Source organism: Bison bison, unplaced genomic scaffold (assembly GCF_000754665.1).
Source record: "Bison bison bison isolate TAMUID 2011002044 unplaced genomic scaffold, Bison_UMD1.0 scf7180017864149, whole genome shotgun sequence".
In the NCBI taxonomy this organism is placed as follows: domain Eukaryota; kingdom Metazoa; phylum Chordata; class Mammalia; order Artiodactyla; family Bovidae; genus Bison; species Bison bison.
The window spans coordinates 4,823,827-4,844,310 of NW_011494721.1; the positions used below are offsets into that span (position 1 = coordinate 4,823,827).

General features: G+C 35.5%; 1 protein-coding gene across 1 annotated transcript in view; it reads right to left on the reverse strand.

The window, feature by feature from the left end:
- LOC104989299 (zinc finger B-box domain-containing protein 1-like) overlaps positions 1-20,484 on the reverse strand; it is a gene marked incomplete at its 5' end in the record, with an annotated part of 69,325 nt that overhangs the window by 16,504 nt on the left and 32,337 nt on the right. The window contains 5 exons of the mRNA XM_010840929.1: positions 3,817-3,933; positions 4,672-4,825; positions 8,640-8,947; positions 17,447-17,586; positions 19,836-19,915. Coding sequence (XP_010839231.1) covers positions 3,817-3,933; positions 4,672-4,825; positions 8,640-8,947; positions 17,447-17,586; positions 19,836-19,915 — 799 coding nt within the window. The remainder of the gene's footprint in view (positions 1-3,816; positions 3,934-4,671; positions 4,826-8,639; positions 8,948-17,446; positions 17,587-19,835; positions 19,916-20,484) is intronic.

Genomic DNA, 20,484 nt, shown 5'->3' on the forward strand with positions numbered 1-20,484 from the left:
AGCTTGAACATCAGGAAGTTCATGGTTCACATATTGCTGAAGCCTGGCTTGGAGAATTTTGAGCATTACTTTACTAGCGTGTGAGATGAGTGCAATTCTGCAGTAGTTTGAGCATTCTTTGGCATTGCCTTTCTTTTGGATTGGAAGTAAAACTGACCTTTTCCAGTCCTGTGGCCACTGCTGAGTTTTCCAGATTTGCTGGCATAATGAGTGCAGCACTTTCACAGCATCATCTTTCAGGATTTGAAATAGCTCAACTGGAATTCCATCACCTCCACTAGCTTTGTTCGTAGTGATGCTTTCTAAGGCCCACTTGATTTCACATTCCAGGATGTCTGGCTCTAGGTGAGTGATCACACCATCGTGATTATCTTGGTCATGTAGATCTTTTTTGTACAGTTCTTCTGTATATTCTTGCCATCTCTTCTTAATATCTTCTGCTTCTGTTAGGTCCATACCATTTCTGTCCTTTATCAAACCCATCTACAGCAAAGAAAGAGACTATTTTTCTTACTCAAAAGTGTAATTTAATGCACATAAGCCATAGAAAGACAGAGAGGCTTCAGTTTGGTCCTGGTTTTATTTATTTTGTTCATTTAGATGAATATGTCATTTCCTTTAATGTTTCCTATATAAGATTATTAATATTATTGTTAGGGTTAAGATTAGAGACATGGTTAAGACAGGCACAAATGAAAAATGCCATGAGTAAAGGGATCATCCTATATTTTTTTCTTTTTTATAAACCAAGTTTGTAGGTTATAAACATAATCTTTTGGAAGTAACCTTTTGGAAATAACTTACGCCATCACTGGCAATGTAAATAATATTTCCATAAATGTTTCAGGAGCACTTAGAAAATACATTTTCTAATGTATGAATTCTCGGTAATTTACACAGTGGAGCAAGAATATTGTAAGACAAATATATTTTGTGACCTTTATCCAGGGGAAAATATATTGAGTCCTCTGGTCAGAATGTTATTTACTATTGAAACACTCTGCAAAAAGCAGGTTATTCTGCTTATATTTCATCCAATTCTAATGTTTTATTTAGAACAGTAATAATTACTATTGTATTAAAGTCTATTCAGTGAGTGATTAATATTTTTTATATCTTTATTGACATTCTTATACCCATTAAGATAACCCAAACCACTATTTTACATTATCATCCCAATATTTTGCTGGTCTTATTAGTAATTATAGCATATTATTCTTGAACTAATGCCAAGGACAATTTCTTTTGTTATATTTATAGTATAACTGTGATCAGGGTTAATCTATAATTTCCTCAGATTACAGAGAGAGGAAGCTGGGGTAGGGGAACATAGGTTTGGCAGTGGGTGGGCAGAATCAATGGACTTGCTGCAAAACACACATGTATTTCATAGCTATCATGTTTTTACATTCACAAATTTAAAGTCTTACAGAAAGAGTAATTCATTTATATACTGGCACCAACTCAGAATATAAGATTTCCGTAACTAGTGGCATAGTCAGGAAATTTTCATTTTTATTTCAGGTCACTATCTCTATAGTTATCTCCTTCTACCTCTAACTGGGAAGTCTTAACAATTCTTTAAGATTTGGCTGAAATCTCACCTACCATCTAAAATCATGCATACAGATAGGTTTCAATGGCAAAGCAATTATTTTACCACTTCCATTCCTAAAAACTGCACATGCATCAACCTCTATTATAACTGATCATATGTACTATTATTAGCTACCTATCAGTCTCCAGAAGCATGTTATTCATGTTTTTTATAGACCTTTTATTACATATGGTATAATTTATGTATTTTCAAGACTATGGTTTTTCCAGTAGTCATGTATAGATGTGAGAGTTGGACCAAAAAGAAGGCTGAGTGTCAAAGAATTGATGCTTTCGAATTCTCCAAGTTCGAAGTCTTTGAACTCTCTCGAAGACTCAAGAGTCCCTTGGACTGCAAGGAGATCCAACCAGTCAATCCTAAAGGAAATCAGTTCTGAATATTCATTGGAAGGACTGAAGCTGAAGCTCCAATGCTTTAGCCACCCAGTGCAAAGAGAAGACTCATTGGAAAAGACTCTGATGCTGGAAAGGATTGAAGGCAAGAGGAGAAGAGGGCAACAGAGGATGAGATGGTTGGACATGAGTTTGAGCAAACTCTGGGAAATAGTGAAGGACAGGGGAGCCTGGCGTGCTACAGACTGCGGGGCGGCAAAGAGTCAGATGCGACATAGTGACTGACTGTGTCAGTCAACATAGTCAACATATCTATACAGCAGTTTTCTCAAAGTATGATTTTTGGACTATATGTTGGCATGAAGTGGAATCATTGATAAAATAAATGCAAATCCCTGAACCTTATCTCAGCTTAACGACCCAAAATTTCTAACGGTAAGATCTAGGAATGCCACATCAGTTTCCCAGGTGATTACACTCACACTGACATTTGAGAGCCTCTGAACTGGACTGTAAGCTCTCAGGCTTCTGGGAAGGTGGCTTATTTTATATCACCATGCCTCAAGTAGGTGCTCCTTCTAATGTTTTTTATAGCAAATTATTGACTTCAACAGATCACGGCAAATGGATACTTCAAGGCATTTGGCTACTTACTTATAAAGATTTGCCCAAGTAACAAATTCTCATGGCATACATGAGAATTTGTTTTTATCAATCTATGGAGACTTTAAAAAGTTCCTTTGACTGCCTAAGAAGGAAGCAGCCAGGATTTTCAAAGCTGCCCCAGCCTTTGATATATCTAATTATAGAGCCAAAAAAAAATTTATCATACATGAATGGATTTTCCACTAAAAAAAAAACCTATTAAAATCTGACAGTTTCTCAACATAAATGCATATGGAAAGAATCTAAGCTGGCCAAGTTGTTTTAATCATAGGATTTAAGGCAAGAGAGAAATATAAATCTTACATATATGGACAAATCATACATAATTAAATTTCTGGCTTGAAGTTGGCCTTCAGATGAAGTCAAACAGTCCCCTCTGTCAAATGTTTCTCCTGAATCATGAGCTCCCAAGATCAAGGAACATGACTCAGGCAACTCTTTTCCCCAGGACCCAGCACAGTGTCGTCATACTCACTGTGCATGTTGAATTGTCTTAATTCATTAGTCATCAACTGCAACTTCATATGAAATTGAGCACAAAGCAAACCTACTTTATCAGGTACTTTCAGATAACAATAACCAGTAACACTACTGATTTTAATGATGTTAAAATTCTCTGCATGCACTTACTGGAAAAATACTGCAATGACCATTCAATATGTCAAAAGTTATCGTATAGAAAATCTCAAAATTATTTTGGCTAGAAAATAGAATTAATAGACTGAAATCAAGATTTCAGGGCCAACATATTAAGCATTAGATTTAAACCAGCAGTGTCTTAACCACAGCAGCAAACAGCAATCTCATGGCTTTGTGTGATCATAATTTGAATCAAGTAGAGGAGAAAACAAAATCTAGTATAAATATACTGTTTCTTGAAAGTGTAATGAAACTCAGTGTGTATTTTATAAGGGTTGTTCAAAATATATATGCCTTATCCTGAGCTACATTTTAAAAATATCATTCTCTAGTACATCGTGGCAGAAAATAGCTAAGACTGTAAATTTTATGTTTTTGAGAGGAGTAATGACTATTCTTGGTTTTTTGGCTTTGGAAGAAAAGTCCAGGACAGTTTAAATGAATAAGTTTAAATTAAATAACTGACAAAATTAATCTTCAGGCGCCAGTAAAGTACTAAGAGATAAACTAATAAACATACTGAGCTACAATATGGCACAGCAGCCTTACAGTCAATCTTACCAGTCTTTTGCTGTGTTCTCCTTGCTGATGTTTTCTGGGCAAACTTCAGAACACCTAAGGCAACTGTGTTATCAGCATATGCACTTACACTATGGTCTGGGATCCATTCTCTGTCTCCTAAAATGGTAAAATGATAAAATTACATAAAGTTGAAAAAGAAGAGACATTCAAGTTGTTGATTCATTATATATTGTCTTACTGGATAATATTTAGCTAAAGAGAAAACATTTATGACAGTGAGGTATATATTATGAAAGATAAAAATCTCATAATTATACAATTAAAGTGAATTATAAACAGCAAGGAGGTTGCACAAATACACACGTACAAGTGTGAACGGAAATAAATATTTTTTAAAATATACATGCAATAGAACATAAAATATAATAGTATGTATGTGAAAAAATATATTTGAATACATAAGAAATCTAAGACTGCACATGATACCAAGACCTGAGTTTTAAAGGAAATGATGGCTATGTCTGTGAATTTCCACAATCCTAAGATTTTAAAATTTGCTTTTAAGATGGCATCTAAGAATTGTAACACTTAACAGTTAATCAAGTGATTTGAAGATGTACTATTAGTTGATTAAGGATCACACTTCTAATATCTAAAAATAATCTCTTTCAGTCTCATTATAGCCATGTTTTCTGACAGTTGCCTTAAATATAAATATTAATATTTGGTAACTCTCATAGGGTCAATAATTTCAGCTATAAAATAAGAAAACAATTTCATTTGGTAAACAGAATTACTCAGTATTGCCTAAGATGTTGACAAACTGTTTTTTAAAACATGTCAGAAAGTTGTTAGCTCGGTCCACAGGCCATCTGATTTTATGTCTGAATTTACCTGCAATTGTAATCCTAGTATTGGAGGATCTGCATTCTAAGCTATGAGAAGGAAGTAAGTTGAGTCTTTCATTTTTATCAAAAACAAAGAATCTTTCAAGTCCTTGATATTGTTCAGTTATGGGCTTACTCCTGAGGGCTATTTCTTGTAACAACTAGGAAACAAAATATTCAACAAAATTAAGTTTATTTTATCTTATCCACACAAAGTAGCAAATCACTCATTGAGCACCCACTATGTTTTTAGCATGGATTTTGCCCACATCAAGTTTAGGTTCTAGTTGTGGAGACAAATTGTTACACAACATTTATACAGAGTAAGCTTGGAAAAATGTATAAACCACAATTATGGTAATGATCTGAAATTTGCCATTAAATATAAGGAGGATTGAAATTCATTTAAAAGAAAAATTAAGTTTTATCTTTTCTTTCCTTATTTTCTTCCCTCAGTGTCTTTGCACATAAATTACTCTGGAAAATAGAGTCTTTCTCATATGCTATGCTTTTGATTAGTGTCTTTGACTATATGTAAAATAAATTCAAAGATGAAAGCAAAATACTGGATGGAAACAAATCTGATCTGATCTTGGTCACAGAGAAAATCCAAGTTAACAAAACATTCACTATGAAGAAAATATACAAGGGGAAACTGAGTCAAGAGTGAGCTAAGTGATTTGTGAACTTTATACAGCTAAAAAACTAGCAGACCTAGATTCTATATATAGATCTTGCTGATTTGAAGCCTAGGCTTCCCCTACTACTGTGTGAACTCTTATTTTGATATGCTTTCATCCTAGGGAAGAATATAAATGAGATTTATAAAGTACATGAAGTAAAGTGAAGTGAAGTGAAGTCGCTCAGTTGTGTCCGACTCTTTGCGACACCATGGACTGTAGCCTACCAGTCTTCTCAGTCTATGGGATTTTCCAGGCAAGAGTACTGGAGTGGGGTGCCATTTCCTTCTCCAGGGGATCTTCCCGACCCAGGGATCGAACCCCCGTCTCCCGCATTGCAGGCAGATGCTTTACCCTCTGAGCCACCTGGGAAGCCTATCAAGTACATGAATCTGGTAGAAAACATTAGAGATGTACCAGTGAGAAGGATGTGCTGCTGTGCTGTGCTGTTATTAAGTTGTGTCCTATGCTTTGCAATCCCACAGACTGTAGCCTTCCAGGCTCCTCTGTCCATGAGATTTTCCCAGCAAGAATATTGGAGTGGGTTGCCACGGCCTCCTCCAGAGGATCTTCCAGACCCAGGAATTGAACCTGTGTTCCTGCATCTCCTGTATTGCAGGCGGACTCCACCACTAAGCAACTGGGGAAGCCCAGTGAGAGCTCTAGATAGGCTTAAAATGCCATTAGAGTCGCCATCAGCATTTAACAGTTTCTTCATGTATCTAAATAATGCCCAAACGCAGTCTGTTTCAAGGTGCTAATCACACAGTTAAAATTATTATAACTCCATTCAAATGGATAAGTCATAGAAATGATAAACCATTACAAATTGAAGCTAGGGACCAATAGAGCACTTCCTTCAAAGGCAAGTCCAAGTCCCTACTCATGACATCTTCACCGGCTCTCCCAGACACTGATCGCCAATCCACAGAAGCCGTTCTGATGCAGCTCATATCTGGATCAGACATTTGAAAATATGGAAATTTTTTTTAAAGCTTAGGTTAACAGAGAACAATGAGAGTGAATTTGTTTGTTTGCCCAATCTCATCTAGTTAACAACTGGTAGTTCCACATTTAAAACCAAGAGGTCCTGATTAGTTCATACTCTTCCTTGCACGTGTCTCCACCTCACTGCTGCTGCTCTGCAACTAACTACAATTCCGTACTTTTATGAAGAACTCAGTTTCTGGAGACTGAAGTGCTAAATGTACTGTCTCAAACTCTGAAGGAATGCCACTGCTAAAATCTGCCCCTACTGCTCACTAATGAATTTTCTACAGGATCACAGCAGATTTCTAAACAGTTTCCGCTCAGGGAATTGTTTCTCCTAGGGCCGGAGGAAAGTAAAAAGTTCATGCGTAGTCATTTGGGATGAAAGGAAAGTAGATTCTACAACTAAGTGTAAAGCATTGTGCTCTATGATGCAATCATTTACCACTTTTCTTTTTACAACAGTAGTATAAGGGATCAAAATTAGTAGTAGTTTTTTAACATTTCAATTTTAATAATGAAATGTTTTCTATAGATGTGTACAACAGATAATATAACTTTATCACACAATAGTAGTAATTTAAAAGACTTGCTTTAGGTATCTATACTACAGTATATATGTTAGTCTTTATATGTAACATTAATTGCTGTTGTTGTTCAGTCACTAAGTAGTGTTTGACTCTTTGTGACCCCAGGGACTACAGCATGCCAGGCTTCCCTGTCCTTCACCATCTCCTGATATCTGCTCAAATTCATGTCCATTGAGTCAGGGATGTCATCTAACCATCTTATCCTCTGCCACCTCCCTTCTCCTTTTGCCTTCAATGAATTAATTGTATTATTGTGTTGAAGTTGACATACACTATTACAATGTAAGTTATTTACTATAATTACATCTGAGTGTATCCAAAATTTCTCTGGATAACACAGCACACAGTGTGTGTGTCACTTAGCTCTAGGCACGATGCCCTTTGGAAACTGGAAAATCAGAGTTCTTATTTGTTCTATTTGCTGAAATTCATTCCATGATCAATTGTTTTCTTTGTTGGAAAGGGGAGAAGTTCAGCTGAAGTGGAGGTTGATTTGGGGGAATCTATTATTAGCTAAGAGTCAGACATGACTGAGAGACTGAACTGAACCGAACTGAACTGATTATTGGCTAAATTGTGGGAATGTCTTTCTACCAGGGGCTGATGTTTACTTTTGTCAGATATATCAGGGCATCAGTAGACACAGGTCAACATCAGTGTTGTAGATTCCAACATTTCTTACTTGGAACTTTCAGATTCCAAGAAATGTACAGTCAAACTCTAAACTGAAACTAGATGAAAGCCTAAGATTTCCATTTTTCAGATAAGGTATTTATTGACTTAGGCCTGATCCCCTGCAGAAAGTAGTTTCCTTTCATCCTGTACCTGTGAGTATGTCTCCTTGTGTATTCCTTCAGAGACAGAGCAGACTTCTAGGGATCTAAGGTTTCTGCAGAGGTCTCAGTTCTAATTTCTCACTTTGAAAAGGAACAAGGCCTATCACTAAGTAGGTATAGAAATTCAATCCCCTGAGCAGAAGTAGCAGCAGCTCAATACTCATTCTGTAACTCTTTGATCCTATCTTCAGTTTAAGTACCATGGCAATTCATTGCAAATGACTTTAAAATCTTGTTAAAATATTTGACTTGCCCAATTTCCAAAGAATTTAACATTTAATTTGTCCAAATTTTAAATAACTTATTAATAATTATAATCACTTAAGATTTTAGTACATAGAACAGAGATTCAAATATAGTTTTTAAATTTGGCAGTAATTCAATAATGAACTACTTTATCTTTTTCCTCTAAGAAGAAACAAAACTATATCCTATTTCTTTATTAGCTATATTCCTGAAGAATTACCTTTTAAATATTATGTTTACATTAAGCCACAAAACTAGTTTTATCTACAAAACTGCAATTTTTTTTTCATTTTAACCAGTGACTATAGAGTAGAAAGCTAGAGAGGATTTATTATACTAAATTATTCCTAATAATGAATTTCATTTAGGAAAGTAACAGCACTCGTACTATGGTGCATGAGGTGGGCCTTAAATTATTTGTCATAGAAAGTCATTTGTTATAATGGCATTTACCATATTAGAATTTCTTCTATAAATCATTTACATTCTTTCCCATACGAGTTACTCTTCGACTACAAAGTTGTACATTTTAAATTCAATAGGAAGTAACATTTAAGAATATTCTGTGTCAATATAAATTTTTTATGATGATAATTATAAAATTTTAATACAGTAAAGATAATAGATATTTACCAGTGGTGACTCTGTAGTTTTAGAATCTTCAAAGTTTGGCCTCTCATGCAGGTTGCTGAATTCCAAGGATTTCTTGTCCTCTTCAGATAATTTCTCCTTAATGCAGAGCTTTTCTAAATCTGTACTTGGCAAAGAATCCTTGCTCTCAAGAGGTATGTGGGAATCTTCATGTTTTTTATTACTTTCTATATCTATGCTTTCCTCTTTCAAATTTCTCTCAAAAAAAATGTTTTCCTCTAATTTTTCAATAGCAGGAGAGTATGTGTCAGGATCCACAAAGGTATCAAAATCTGCGTGTGAAGTTCCTGCTGTTGAAAACACATATTTACAAAAGTTAAGTAAATAATTATAAATAAATAAATGGATTAAACTGTTCACCAACACTTCTGTGGTATAAATATTTATCATTAAACACTATTTTTAAAATCAATTTTCTTTACTGAGTCCTCACTTTTAAAGACTTTTATACAGCTTATGCTCATAAATGACAATCCTAATTTACCTATATATTCAGACTTAAATGATTTAGACAAACGGAGGGAGACAAGGTTTTACTTTATGATGCAATCTTGAAATTGACACAAGTTTCCATTTCAGCCTGAGGTTCAATTTCTACTTTTCTACCCTCTGTCCCACTCAAGTTTTATATCAATAATTTATGAGAAACAATGCAGAGAAAACCTTACTTTCCACATTTTACCTCTTCTGCTTAGCATAAGTAGTGATGAGGAGAGGACCATGGGAAGTCTGCCAGATGAAAGAACTGCAGCAGTTAGAGGCACAGAGAATGTTTGTGCCGAGACACCTGCCTCTGGAAAGCTACAAGATGAGCTAGATTATATTAATCACCCACCTCATTATGTCTGCTTTAAATAAATCATTTGGGGTAGATCACTGGTTTTCAACCTGGATGCACAATGGAGTCGTCTGAAGTTACTCTTTAAAACTGTCAGTGTATGGGCCTGACCCCAAACCAATTAAATCAAACACTGACTGTAGGAATCAAACATTTTGCTTGTTTGTTTCTTTCCCCCTCTCCCCCACCAAGTTCTCCAGGTGATTATAATGTGAAACTAGGATTATGAAACTTTAGTCTAGATTTTCTTAAGAATAAAATTCTTTAAAAAAAAAATTTACACCATATTGCTTTCATTACCACATACACATATTTATCCAAACTAAATATAGCTTCCTTTGATTAGCCCATATTCTCTTTCCAATATGCATATCTTATCTGTATAAATAGACTGTGTAAAATAGTAGAAGCTATAAACTAAAATAGTCTTCCATGAAATAAACTCTGTCTTACAGCCCATTGCTGCAATCAAATGTTTATATAACTCAGCAATTGCACATACTATTTAGAACTTCCATTTTCAATTATCACCTCTAAATTGCATAAGTACTGTGAGAAATATAATAAGTTGTATGTCAGAAAAATATTTTATAGAAAACCTTTATGAAACCTATTCAATGTAATAAAACTTTTATGAAAATGCTGTACTTTCCTAATAAGCTTGAAAATAAATTATCTGAATCTAGGTTTTTTTCTTTTTTTGTGTGTGGAAGGAGATGTCATTTCCTAAGTGTAAATGTCTACAACTAACCTCTACAGTATTTTTGCTAGATTGTAAAATTCCATTATAGGGATTTACTTGTGCTGGAAAAGTGAGAACACAACATTTTAATAATGCATACTATGTGATGCAGAAAGTACAGATATGATTTAATTTAGTCTATTCGTTAGAAGCCCTGTTAAGTCATAAAAAATAGTTGTCTGGGTTCAACATTCAAAAATCAATTATTCTAACCTGTCATATCAAGAGGCTAAAGAAGAAAAATCAGAGGATCATATCAATAGATGCAGAAAAAGCATTCAACAAAATCCAACACTCATTCATAATAAAAATCCTTAGCAAACTAAAAATAAAGAGAAACTTTCTCAACTTAATAAAGACTACCTACAAAAAAAACTACAGTTAACAAAATACTTAATAATAACACCAATACAGTATACTAACACATATATATGGAATTTAGAAAGATGCCAACAATAACCCTGTGTACGAGACAGCAAAAGAGACACTGATGTATAGAACAGTCTTATGGACTCTGTTGCAGAGGGAGAGGGTGGGAAGATTTGGGAGAATGGCATTGAAACATGTAGAATATCATGTATGAAACGAGTTGCCAGTCCAGGTTCGATGCATGAGACTGGATGCTTGGGGCTAGTGCACTGGGACGACCCAGAGGGATGGTATGGGGAGGGAGGAGGGAGGAGGGTTCAGGATGGGGAACACATGTGTGCCTGTGGCAGATTCATTTTGATATTTGGCAAAACTAATACAATTTGTAAAGTTTAAAAATAAAATAAAATTTAAATAAATAAATAAAAATTAGAGTTTAAAAAAAAAGAAAATGAATCAATAGTTTTCATGTAAAGCAAAATTTTCTTCCCTGGACTCCTACAACAATTCTTTTAATGTAATTTATGTAAAATTACCTATGAGGAAATCATTGGTCTCTGGTATTTTCTGTGACCTATTGTGTTCTTATTGTAGTTAAATTATATTAAATTGGATTTCAGTTTCTCGCAAAAAAAAAAAAAAAACAAACAAAAAAAACTTTATCTCAAATATCAGGAACAAAACAAAGATCTCCATTCTTACCACTCCTTTTCAACACTGTACTGGAAGTCATAGCTAATTCAATAAGGTAAGAAAAGGAAATAAAAGGTATGCAGACCGAAAAGGAAGACATAAACCTGATTTTGTTCATAGATTACAAGAATGTCTAGGTACAAAATCCAAAAGAACTAACAACAACAACAAAAAAACTCCTGGAATTAATAAGTGCTTATTGCAAGGTTGAAGATACAAGTTGAGCTTACAAAAGGCATTTGCTTTCCTACACACTAACATGAACAAGTGAAATTAAAAATTAATAACACAGTACCATTTACATTAGCACATGAAATTGAAATACTCAGGTATAAATCTAAAAAAAAAATACAAAAAAGACCTATATAAGGAAAACTGGATGAAAAAAATAAACTGGATGAAAGAAATACAAAAAATTAAATACGTATTTTTTTCACACTAGTTCACATTCATAGATAAGAAGACTCAATTTGTCAAGATGTCACTTCTTCCCAATTTCATCTACGGATTCAATATAATCCCAATCAAAGTCGCAACAAGCTATTTGTATATATTGACAAATTGGTTTTAAAGTTTATATGCAGAGGCAAAAGACCCAGAACAGGCAACAAAATATAGGAAAAGAACAAAGTCAAAGGACTGACACTACACAACTGAAAAAATTATCATACAGTTATACTAAGCAAGGGGTTTCACTAGTGACTCAGCGGTAAAAAATCTGCCTGCCAATGCAGGAGATGCAGGTTTGATATCTGGATCAGGATGATACTCTGGAAAGGAAATGGCAACCCACTAAAGTATTCTTGCCTGGGAAATCCCATGCACAGAGGAGCCTGGCAGGCTACAGTCCATGGGGTTAAAAAAGAGTCAGACACGACTTAGCAAATAAACAACACAGTAATCAAGACAAAGTGATACGAGCAAAAGTATAAAAACAGATTAGTGGAATGAAAAGGAGAATCCATAAATAGATCCACATAAATATAATCAACTGATCTTTAACAAAAGAGTAAAGGCAGTACAATGGAGAAAAGATAGTCTTTCCAACAAGTGGTGTTGGAACATGTGAATATGCATATGCCCCAAAATAAATCCAGACACAGACCATACTCTTCATAAAAGTTAACACAAAGGAATAATAAAACTAGGCAATGGCACCCCACTCCAGAATTCTTGTCTGGAAAATCCCATGGGCGGAGGAGCCTGGTGGGCTGCAGTCCATGGGGTCGCTAAGAGTCGGATAGGACTGAGTGACTTCACTTTCACTTTTCACTTTCATGCATCGGAGAAGGAAATGGCAACCCACTCCAGTGTTCTTGCCTGGAGAATCCCAGGGACGTGGGAGCCTGGTGGGCTGCTGTCTCTGGTGTCGCACAGAGTCGGACACGACTGAAGTGACTTAGCAGTAGCAGTAGCATTAGAATGCAAAACTATAACACTCCAAAGTGATAGGGGAAAATTCAGAAGATCTTGGTTATTCTAACGACATTTTAAGATACAACACAAAAGACAGGATGCACGAAAGAAATAATTTATAAGCTCAATTTCATTAAAATGAAAATTTTCTGTTCTATGAAAGATACTGCTATGAGAGTGAGGAGATAATCCACATATTTGGAGAAAGTTTTTGCAAAACACATACATAAAATACTGCAATCTAAAATATGCAAAAGAACTCTAAACTTTCAAAGTAAAAGAATAGACAATCCGATTAAAAAATGGGCCAAAAACCTTAAAAGATAACACAGATGACATATTTGGCAAATAAGCATACAAAAAGATGTTCAACAATATATGTCACTACAGAATTTCAAATTAAAATGAGATACCACTACACAGTTATTCAATTCAGTTCTGTTCAGTGGCTCAGTCGTGTCCGACTCTTTGTGACCCCATGGACTGTAGCATGCCAGGCCTCCCTGTCCATCAACAACTCCCAGAGTTTACTTAAACTCATGTCCAATAGGTCGGTGATACCATCCAACTATCTCATCCTCTGTCATCCCCTTCTCCTTCTCCCTTCAGTCTTTCCCAGCATCAGGGTCTTTTCAAATCAGTCAGTTCTTCGCATCAGGTGGCAAAAGTATTGGAGTTTCAGCTTCAGCATCAGTACTTCCAATGGATACTCAGGACTGATTTCCTTTAGATGGACTGGTTGGACCTCCTTGGAGTCCAAGGGATTCTCAAGACTCTTCTCTAACACCACAGTTCAAAAGCAACAATTCTTCAGTGCTCAGCTTTCTTTATAGTCCAACTCTCACATCCATACATGACTACTGGAAAAATATAGCTTTCACTAGATGGACCATTGTTGGCAAAGTAATGTCTCTGCTTTTTAATATGCTGTCTAGTTTGGTCATGACTTTTCTTCCAAGGAGTGTCTTTTAATTTCATAGCTGCAGTCACCATCTGCAGTGATTTTGGAGTCCAAAAAAATAAAGTCTGTCACTATTTTCACTGTTTCCTCATCTATTTGCCATGAAGTGATAGAACCAAATACCATGATCTTCGTTTTCTGAATGTTGAGTTTTAAGTCAACCTTTTCACTCTCCTGTTTTATTTTCATCAAGAGGCTCTTTAGTTCTTCTTCACTTTATGACATTAGGGTGGTATCATCTCACTCACCTAGAGCCAGACATCCTGGAATGTGAAGCCAAGTGGGCCTTAGGAAGCACCACTATGAACAAAGCTAGTGGAGGTGATGGAGTTCCAGTTGAGCTATTTCAAATCCTAAAAGATGATGCTGTGAAAGTGCTCCACTCAATATGCCAGCAAATTTGGAAAACTCAGCAGTGGCCACAGGGTCAGTTTTCATTCCAATCCCAAAGAAAGGCAATGCCAAAGAATGCTCAAACTACCGCACAATTGCACTCATCTCACATGCCAGTAAAGTAATGCTCAAAATTCTCCAAGCCAGGCTTCAACAACACATGAACCATGAACTTACAGATGTTCAAGCTGAATTTAGAAAAGGCAGAGGAACCAGAGATCAAATTGCCAACATCCGCTGGATCATCAAAAAAGCAAAAGAGTTCCAGAAAAATATCTATTTTTGCTTTATTGACTATGCCAAAGCCTTTGACTGTGTGGATCACAATAAACTGTGGAAAATTCTGAAAGAGATGGGAATACCAGACCACCTGACTTGCCTCTTGAGAAATCTGTATGCAGGTTAGGAAGCAACAGTTAGAACTGGACATGGAACAACAAACTGGTTCCAAATAGGAAAAGGAGTATGTCAAGGCTGTATATTGTCACCCTGCTTATTTAACTTATATGCAGAGTACATCATGAGAAATTCTGGGCTAGATGAAGCACAAGCTGGAATCAAGATTGCCGGGAGAAATATCAATAACCTTAGATATGCAGATGACACCCTCCTTATGGCAGAAAGTGAAAAAGAACTAAAGAGCCTCTTGATGAAAGTGAAAGAAGAGAGTGAAAAAGTTGGCTTAAAGCTCAACATTCAGAAAACTAATATCATGGCATCTGGTCCCATCACTTCATGACAAATAGATGGGGAAACAGTGGAAACAGTGACAGACTTTATTTTGGGGGGCTCCCAAAACATTAAAAGACACTTACTCCTTGGAAGAAAAGTTATGACCAACCTAGACAGTATATTAAAAAGCAGAGACATTACTTTGCCAACAAAGATCTATCTAGTCAAAGCCATAGTTTTCCCAGTAGTCCTGTGTGGATGTGATAGTTGAAGTATAAAGAAAGCTGAGCGCTGAAGAATTGATGCCTTTGAACTGTGGTGTTGGAGAAGACTCTTGAGAGTCCCTTGGACTGCAAGGAGATCCAACCAGTCCATCCTAAAGGAAATCAGTCCTGAATATCCATTGGAAGGGCAGATGCTGAAACTGAAACTTCAATACCTTTGCCACCTGATGTGAAGAACTGACTCATTTGAAGAGACCCTGATGCTGGGAAAGATTTGAAGGCAGGAGGAGAAGGGGACTACAGAGGCTGAGATGTTGGATGGCATCACCGACTCAATGGACATGAGTTCGACTAAACTCCGGGAGTTGTTGATGGACAGGGAGGCCTGGAGTGCTGCAGTCCACGGGGTCACAAAGAGTTGGACATGACTGAGCAACTGAACTGAGCATGGCCCTGCCCATCAGAGCAAGACCGTTTCCCCCCTCAGTCAGTCTCTCCCATCAAGAAGCTTCCACACGCCTCTTATCCTTCTCCATCAGAGGGTAGACAGACTGAAAAGAACCATATAATTATTAGGATCACAAAAATCCAAAACTCTGAGCATTCCAAATACTGGCAAGAATGTGAAGAACAGTAAGACTCACTAATCGTTGGTGACAATGAAAAGTGGTAAAGTCAATTTGAAAGAGAGTTTGGTGGTTTCTTACAAAATTAAATATATTTCTCACCACATGATCCAACAACTGTGCTCCTTGTTATTTACCTAAATAAGTTAAAAACTTATGTCTAAACAAAAACTCACATATGGATGTTTGTAGCAGTTTTATTCACAATCACCAAAACTTGAACACAACCAAGATGTCCTTTAATAAGTTAACATATAAATAAGTTGTGGTACATCCAGACAATGGAATCCTATTCAGCAATAAAAATAAGTGAGCCATCAAGCCACAAAAACACATGGGGACACCTTTAAATGCATTTTATTAAGTAAAAGAAGTCAATCTGAAAAGACTTGTATGATTTCAGCTATAACCATCTCGAAAAGGCAAAACTGGAGAGTAAAGAGATCTGTGGTTGCTAAGGGTTAGGAAGGAGTGTTGTGTGAAAAGGCACAGCACAGAGGATTTTTATGGCAAAGTTTATACAAATTTTATACAAAGTTTTTATAAACCTTATATTATTCTATAATGTTGGTTACAAGTCATTATACATTTGTCCAAACCCACAGAATGTACACCACCAAGAGAGAACCTTAATGTAACCTGGGGACTCTCAGTAAAAATGATACATAACAAAGGTACTACTCTGGTTTGGGATGCTGGTAGTGGAAGAAGCTATGAGTTTGTGGAGGCTGAGAGTATATGGAGACTCTGTACTTCCTGCTGAATTTTCCTATGAACCTGAAACAGCTTTAAAAAATAAAGTCTATTTAAATAAATCAAGAATCTTTAAAGTAACACTTAATGGCCATTTGTATTTAGCATTTTCCCAAACACAGTTGTAACACCATGCTCCAGGAAGGTTAAAAATAGCTTATGGCCTAGACTTGGAGCCCTGCAAAGGCCTAAATTCCCATATGGATATAGTTCATGGTCATATGATTTAGAAGCTTAGTAGCCAAAGATGTTAAAATCAGCAGGATTACCTTAAATCACTGTTCTCTGCCATCTGCTACCCAATGAAAAGGTAATCATCAGTTTTACTATGAGTTATTTTAAGTAATGATCTCTGGTCTCTCTCAAATTCTTCACATAAGAAATATTTATTGGTTTTTCTGAAAATCTAAGTAGATAAAATAAAATCCTAAATAGATAAAAGCTGATTAGAAATCATCTAATTCCTATATTTTAGTTTTGGTAAATGAGACTTAAGAAAGGAAGTGATATGTTCAAGGTCACACAATGATTTAAGGCAGAAATGAAAACAAATTCTGATTCCCAGGCCAGGATACTTTGCTATGACTGTCTTTAAAATGATCTCAGCATCTGGAAATTAAAACCAGACATTAGTACACAGTATTCTAATCTATAGATCCCCAGGGTACTAGTAATAACAATGTAGCTATATAAAGAGATGATTTGTATTGGTTTGGTTTTATCACTTATGTGAAACTTTACAACTCAAATATTTTAGGAAAAGAAATAGTGCAAGGGAGAACAAAGTAAAGCATGCCAATCAGACTTCTGTCCAAAGAGCCCAGCCATGTAAACTTTTAAATGATAGCTCAGGTATAACTTTCAGAGTAGTTTTATATTTGGCTGTTTTTTTCTCTTAATACAAATACCATTATCCATTAACTAAAAAGAATATTTGATAGAAAGTTACATATTTTCAACCAATGTTCTGAGTATCAAATTTTCTGGGTTTAAAATGAACAGCAAAATAGGCAAAGCTTTATATAACCTGCAATACTTATTGATTTTATTAAATTACTTATATTCACTGTTAATAATATTAAGCAAAAATGAAAAAAGTTACCTTTTGAGTTGTCTTTACAAAAAAAAGAGTTGTTATTCAGATGAAGGTGGAAGAGGTCAGATTTTCTGTTGGTAAATACATGATGTTGATGGATGTCATTTTCATACAGAAAAGCATTCTGATAATCACGAAATATGTGACTTTCATGTTTAGGGACAAACAAGAGAATATAGTTGAAAGAAATTATACATAAAAATGTTAAAACACTCAGCTTATTGAAATAAATATAGTAATTTACTTATTATTATAAATTAAATTATAAATAAATAAAAATAAATTATAAATAAAATTTAAAACTCAGCTTATTAAACTAAATATAGTAAAACCTTAAGGAAATAAGGTTATTCACATTAATTTAATACTTGTTTCAACATACTGTAGATGCATTCTAAAACAGCAAGTACCCTAACAGTATTATGAATTTAAAAGAAATAGGCAACTGGAACAAACCTGATTTAGCTGCAAATTTTTCATTGAAAGTTTCTTTTTTAAAAAATAGTCTAAAGTAAGTTTAATTTCTTATGGTCTTTCTTCTAAAAATGAAGAGATATCTTTCAATCTCATCAAGCTGATGAAAATAAGATTTTATTGCTTAAATAAACTTTTTATTTGTTCATCATGACTATATGGGTTCAAAAGCCTTATGTGGTATTTATATCTCAATTTTAATGATGATTACCATATACAAGCATAGTTAAAATTGAACAACACTTTCTATGAGTTGAATTTAATAATACTTGATATTATGTAAGCTCTACATGGTAGTGGGTGGGTTAGTCACTAATTCGTGTCTGACTCTTTGTGACCCCATGGAATGTAACTGCCAGGCTCCTCTGTCCACTGGATTTTCCAGGTGAGAATACTGGAGTGGGTTGCCATTTCCTTCACTAGGTGATCTACTCCACCCAGAGAGGGAAGCGGCATTTCCTGTTTGGCAGCTGATCTCCTGCACTGCAGTCTGATTCATTACTGCTGAGCCCACCAGGGAAGCTGCAAGCTCTACATAGTACCACCATAAAAACTCATGGATTATGCTTGACCAAAAAGGTTCTTTTGTGTCACATATGATCCTTTATGATTTTTCTAGAAAAGAAGCTCTATGGGCACCTCCAAATCCAATATGCAAAACTATTGCCAAACCATAATCAGTAACTCTCTCTGCCTTGTCTAACATGGAGGTCAAGGGAAAGGCTTGTGATAAAATATATAAAAGAATCAAATTAGAGAGTAGAAATGCTGTACTTCCTTGGTTTACAGTAGTGCGTATAAGTATAAACCTCTTACCTACTGACCAGAATCTGGTTGTCTCCTGCCAAAAGCACATTTGCTGCTAGATATCTGGGTCTATGTGTCCAAAGTGAAAGTGAAAGTTGCTCAGTCCTGTTCAACTCTTTGCGACCCCATGGACTGTAGCCTGCCAGGCTCCTGTGTCCATGAAATTCTCCAGGCCAGAATACTTTCAGGTCCAAGGGCATCACTTAGGCCCACTGCTGTTCCAAAATACTGACAGGGGCCTAAGGTGATCTGAACATATAAACAAAGAATCGGTGTAGGGGCTACCTAATAGAAGCTTCATTCTGCTGTTTACCCAACTTAATACTTTGCAGTCAAAACACCTGAAATCCTAGCCAAGGTTTCAACAGCAGAGAGGACTTGGAATAATTTATATATTACTAGTAGATACAGCAAGATATTATTTTTCATTCAAAATGACAAATTTTTTTTAAAGTTACAACCTGAATCATTATAATTCATTTATTTATCACACAGTAAAATCTAACTAAGAAGTAATCTATAGTTTGGAGGCTTTTTTTTGTCTCTCAACCTAATCATTAGTATACATTTTTATTTAGGGTTCATAACAAACTGAAGTAATCAAAATCCAAAGAGTATCTGTCACTTCAAATAATGACAATTCCTAAATTCTGAAAGCATCTATTAAATAATCCAGATGTTAGGTAAAGCATAAACATATGATTATAGATAATTTTCTAATTATTGAATGCTGATAAATATTAGTAATATTGTGTGCTATGCTCAGTCACGTCTGACTCTCTGCAACCCCATGAACTACAGCCCTCCAGGCTCTTCTGTCCATGGAATATCCCAAGCAACAATAGTGGAATGGGTTGCCATTTCCTTCTGCAGGAGATCTTCCCAACCCAGAGCTTGAAACTGTGTCTCCAGCATCTCCTGCACTGCAGACAGATTCTTTACCACTGAGCCACCAGGAAAGCCCAGTAATACTGTACCCAAATTTAAAGATGGCTTAAGTAAAATATATTCTAACATTAAATTCATATGCTTTTTATGTTGTGAACTTCTCAAAAGATAGGAAATTTTTTGTGAGTGTTTAATAAGCATCAAAAGTGAATTAGAAATATCTTACCTTTGTGAACTGTCTGCATCTGCTAACTCAACTTTATAAGGCACGGCATTTCCTGGTTCTTCAAATTCCACTTCATAAGTCTTCTTAAACGGATGTTGTATAATATTAGTATGTTCAGCTAATTTATGATACATTAACCAGCTAACTTATTCACAGCATTTAGAGAATTTTTATTCTCACAAAAAATGTCATAAACTCACTGACTATATGCCATAGAACATGAATTCCAAGAGAACTAAACAAATTCAACAGATAATTGTTGAGGGCTTTTGCTGTATAGTTCATCTTATCATGACTACTATCATATCCAAAGCCAAACATAACAACTTAGATTTTATTTTGTAACTACAAAGCGCCAAGTGAAGTGCGAGTGTTAGTCATTCAGCTGTATCTGACTCTTTGCAACCTCATGGAGTTCAGGCTCCTCTGTCCATGGGATTTCCCAGGCAAGAATACTGGAGTGGATTGCTATTTCCTTCTCCAGGGGATCTTTCCAACCAGGGATCAAACACAGGTCTCTTGCATTGCAGACAGATTCTTTACCACTGAGCCACCAGGGAAGCCCTCAGTGCCAAGTAGATGTTTTTAGTTTTCTGACCAGCATGTCATAAGCTTACTCTATGCCGCAACAATTTAATGAAGAGCAGCC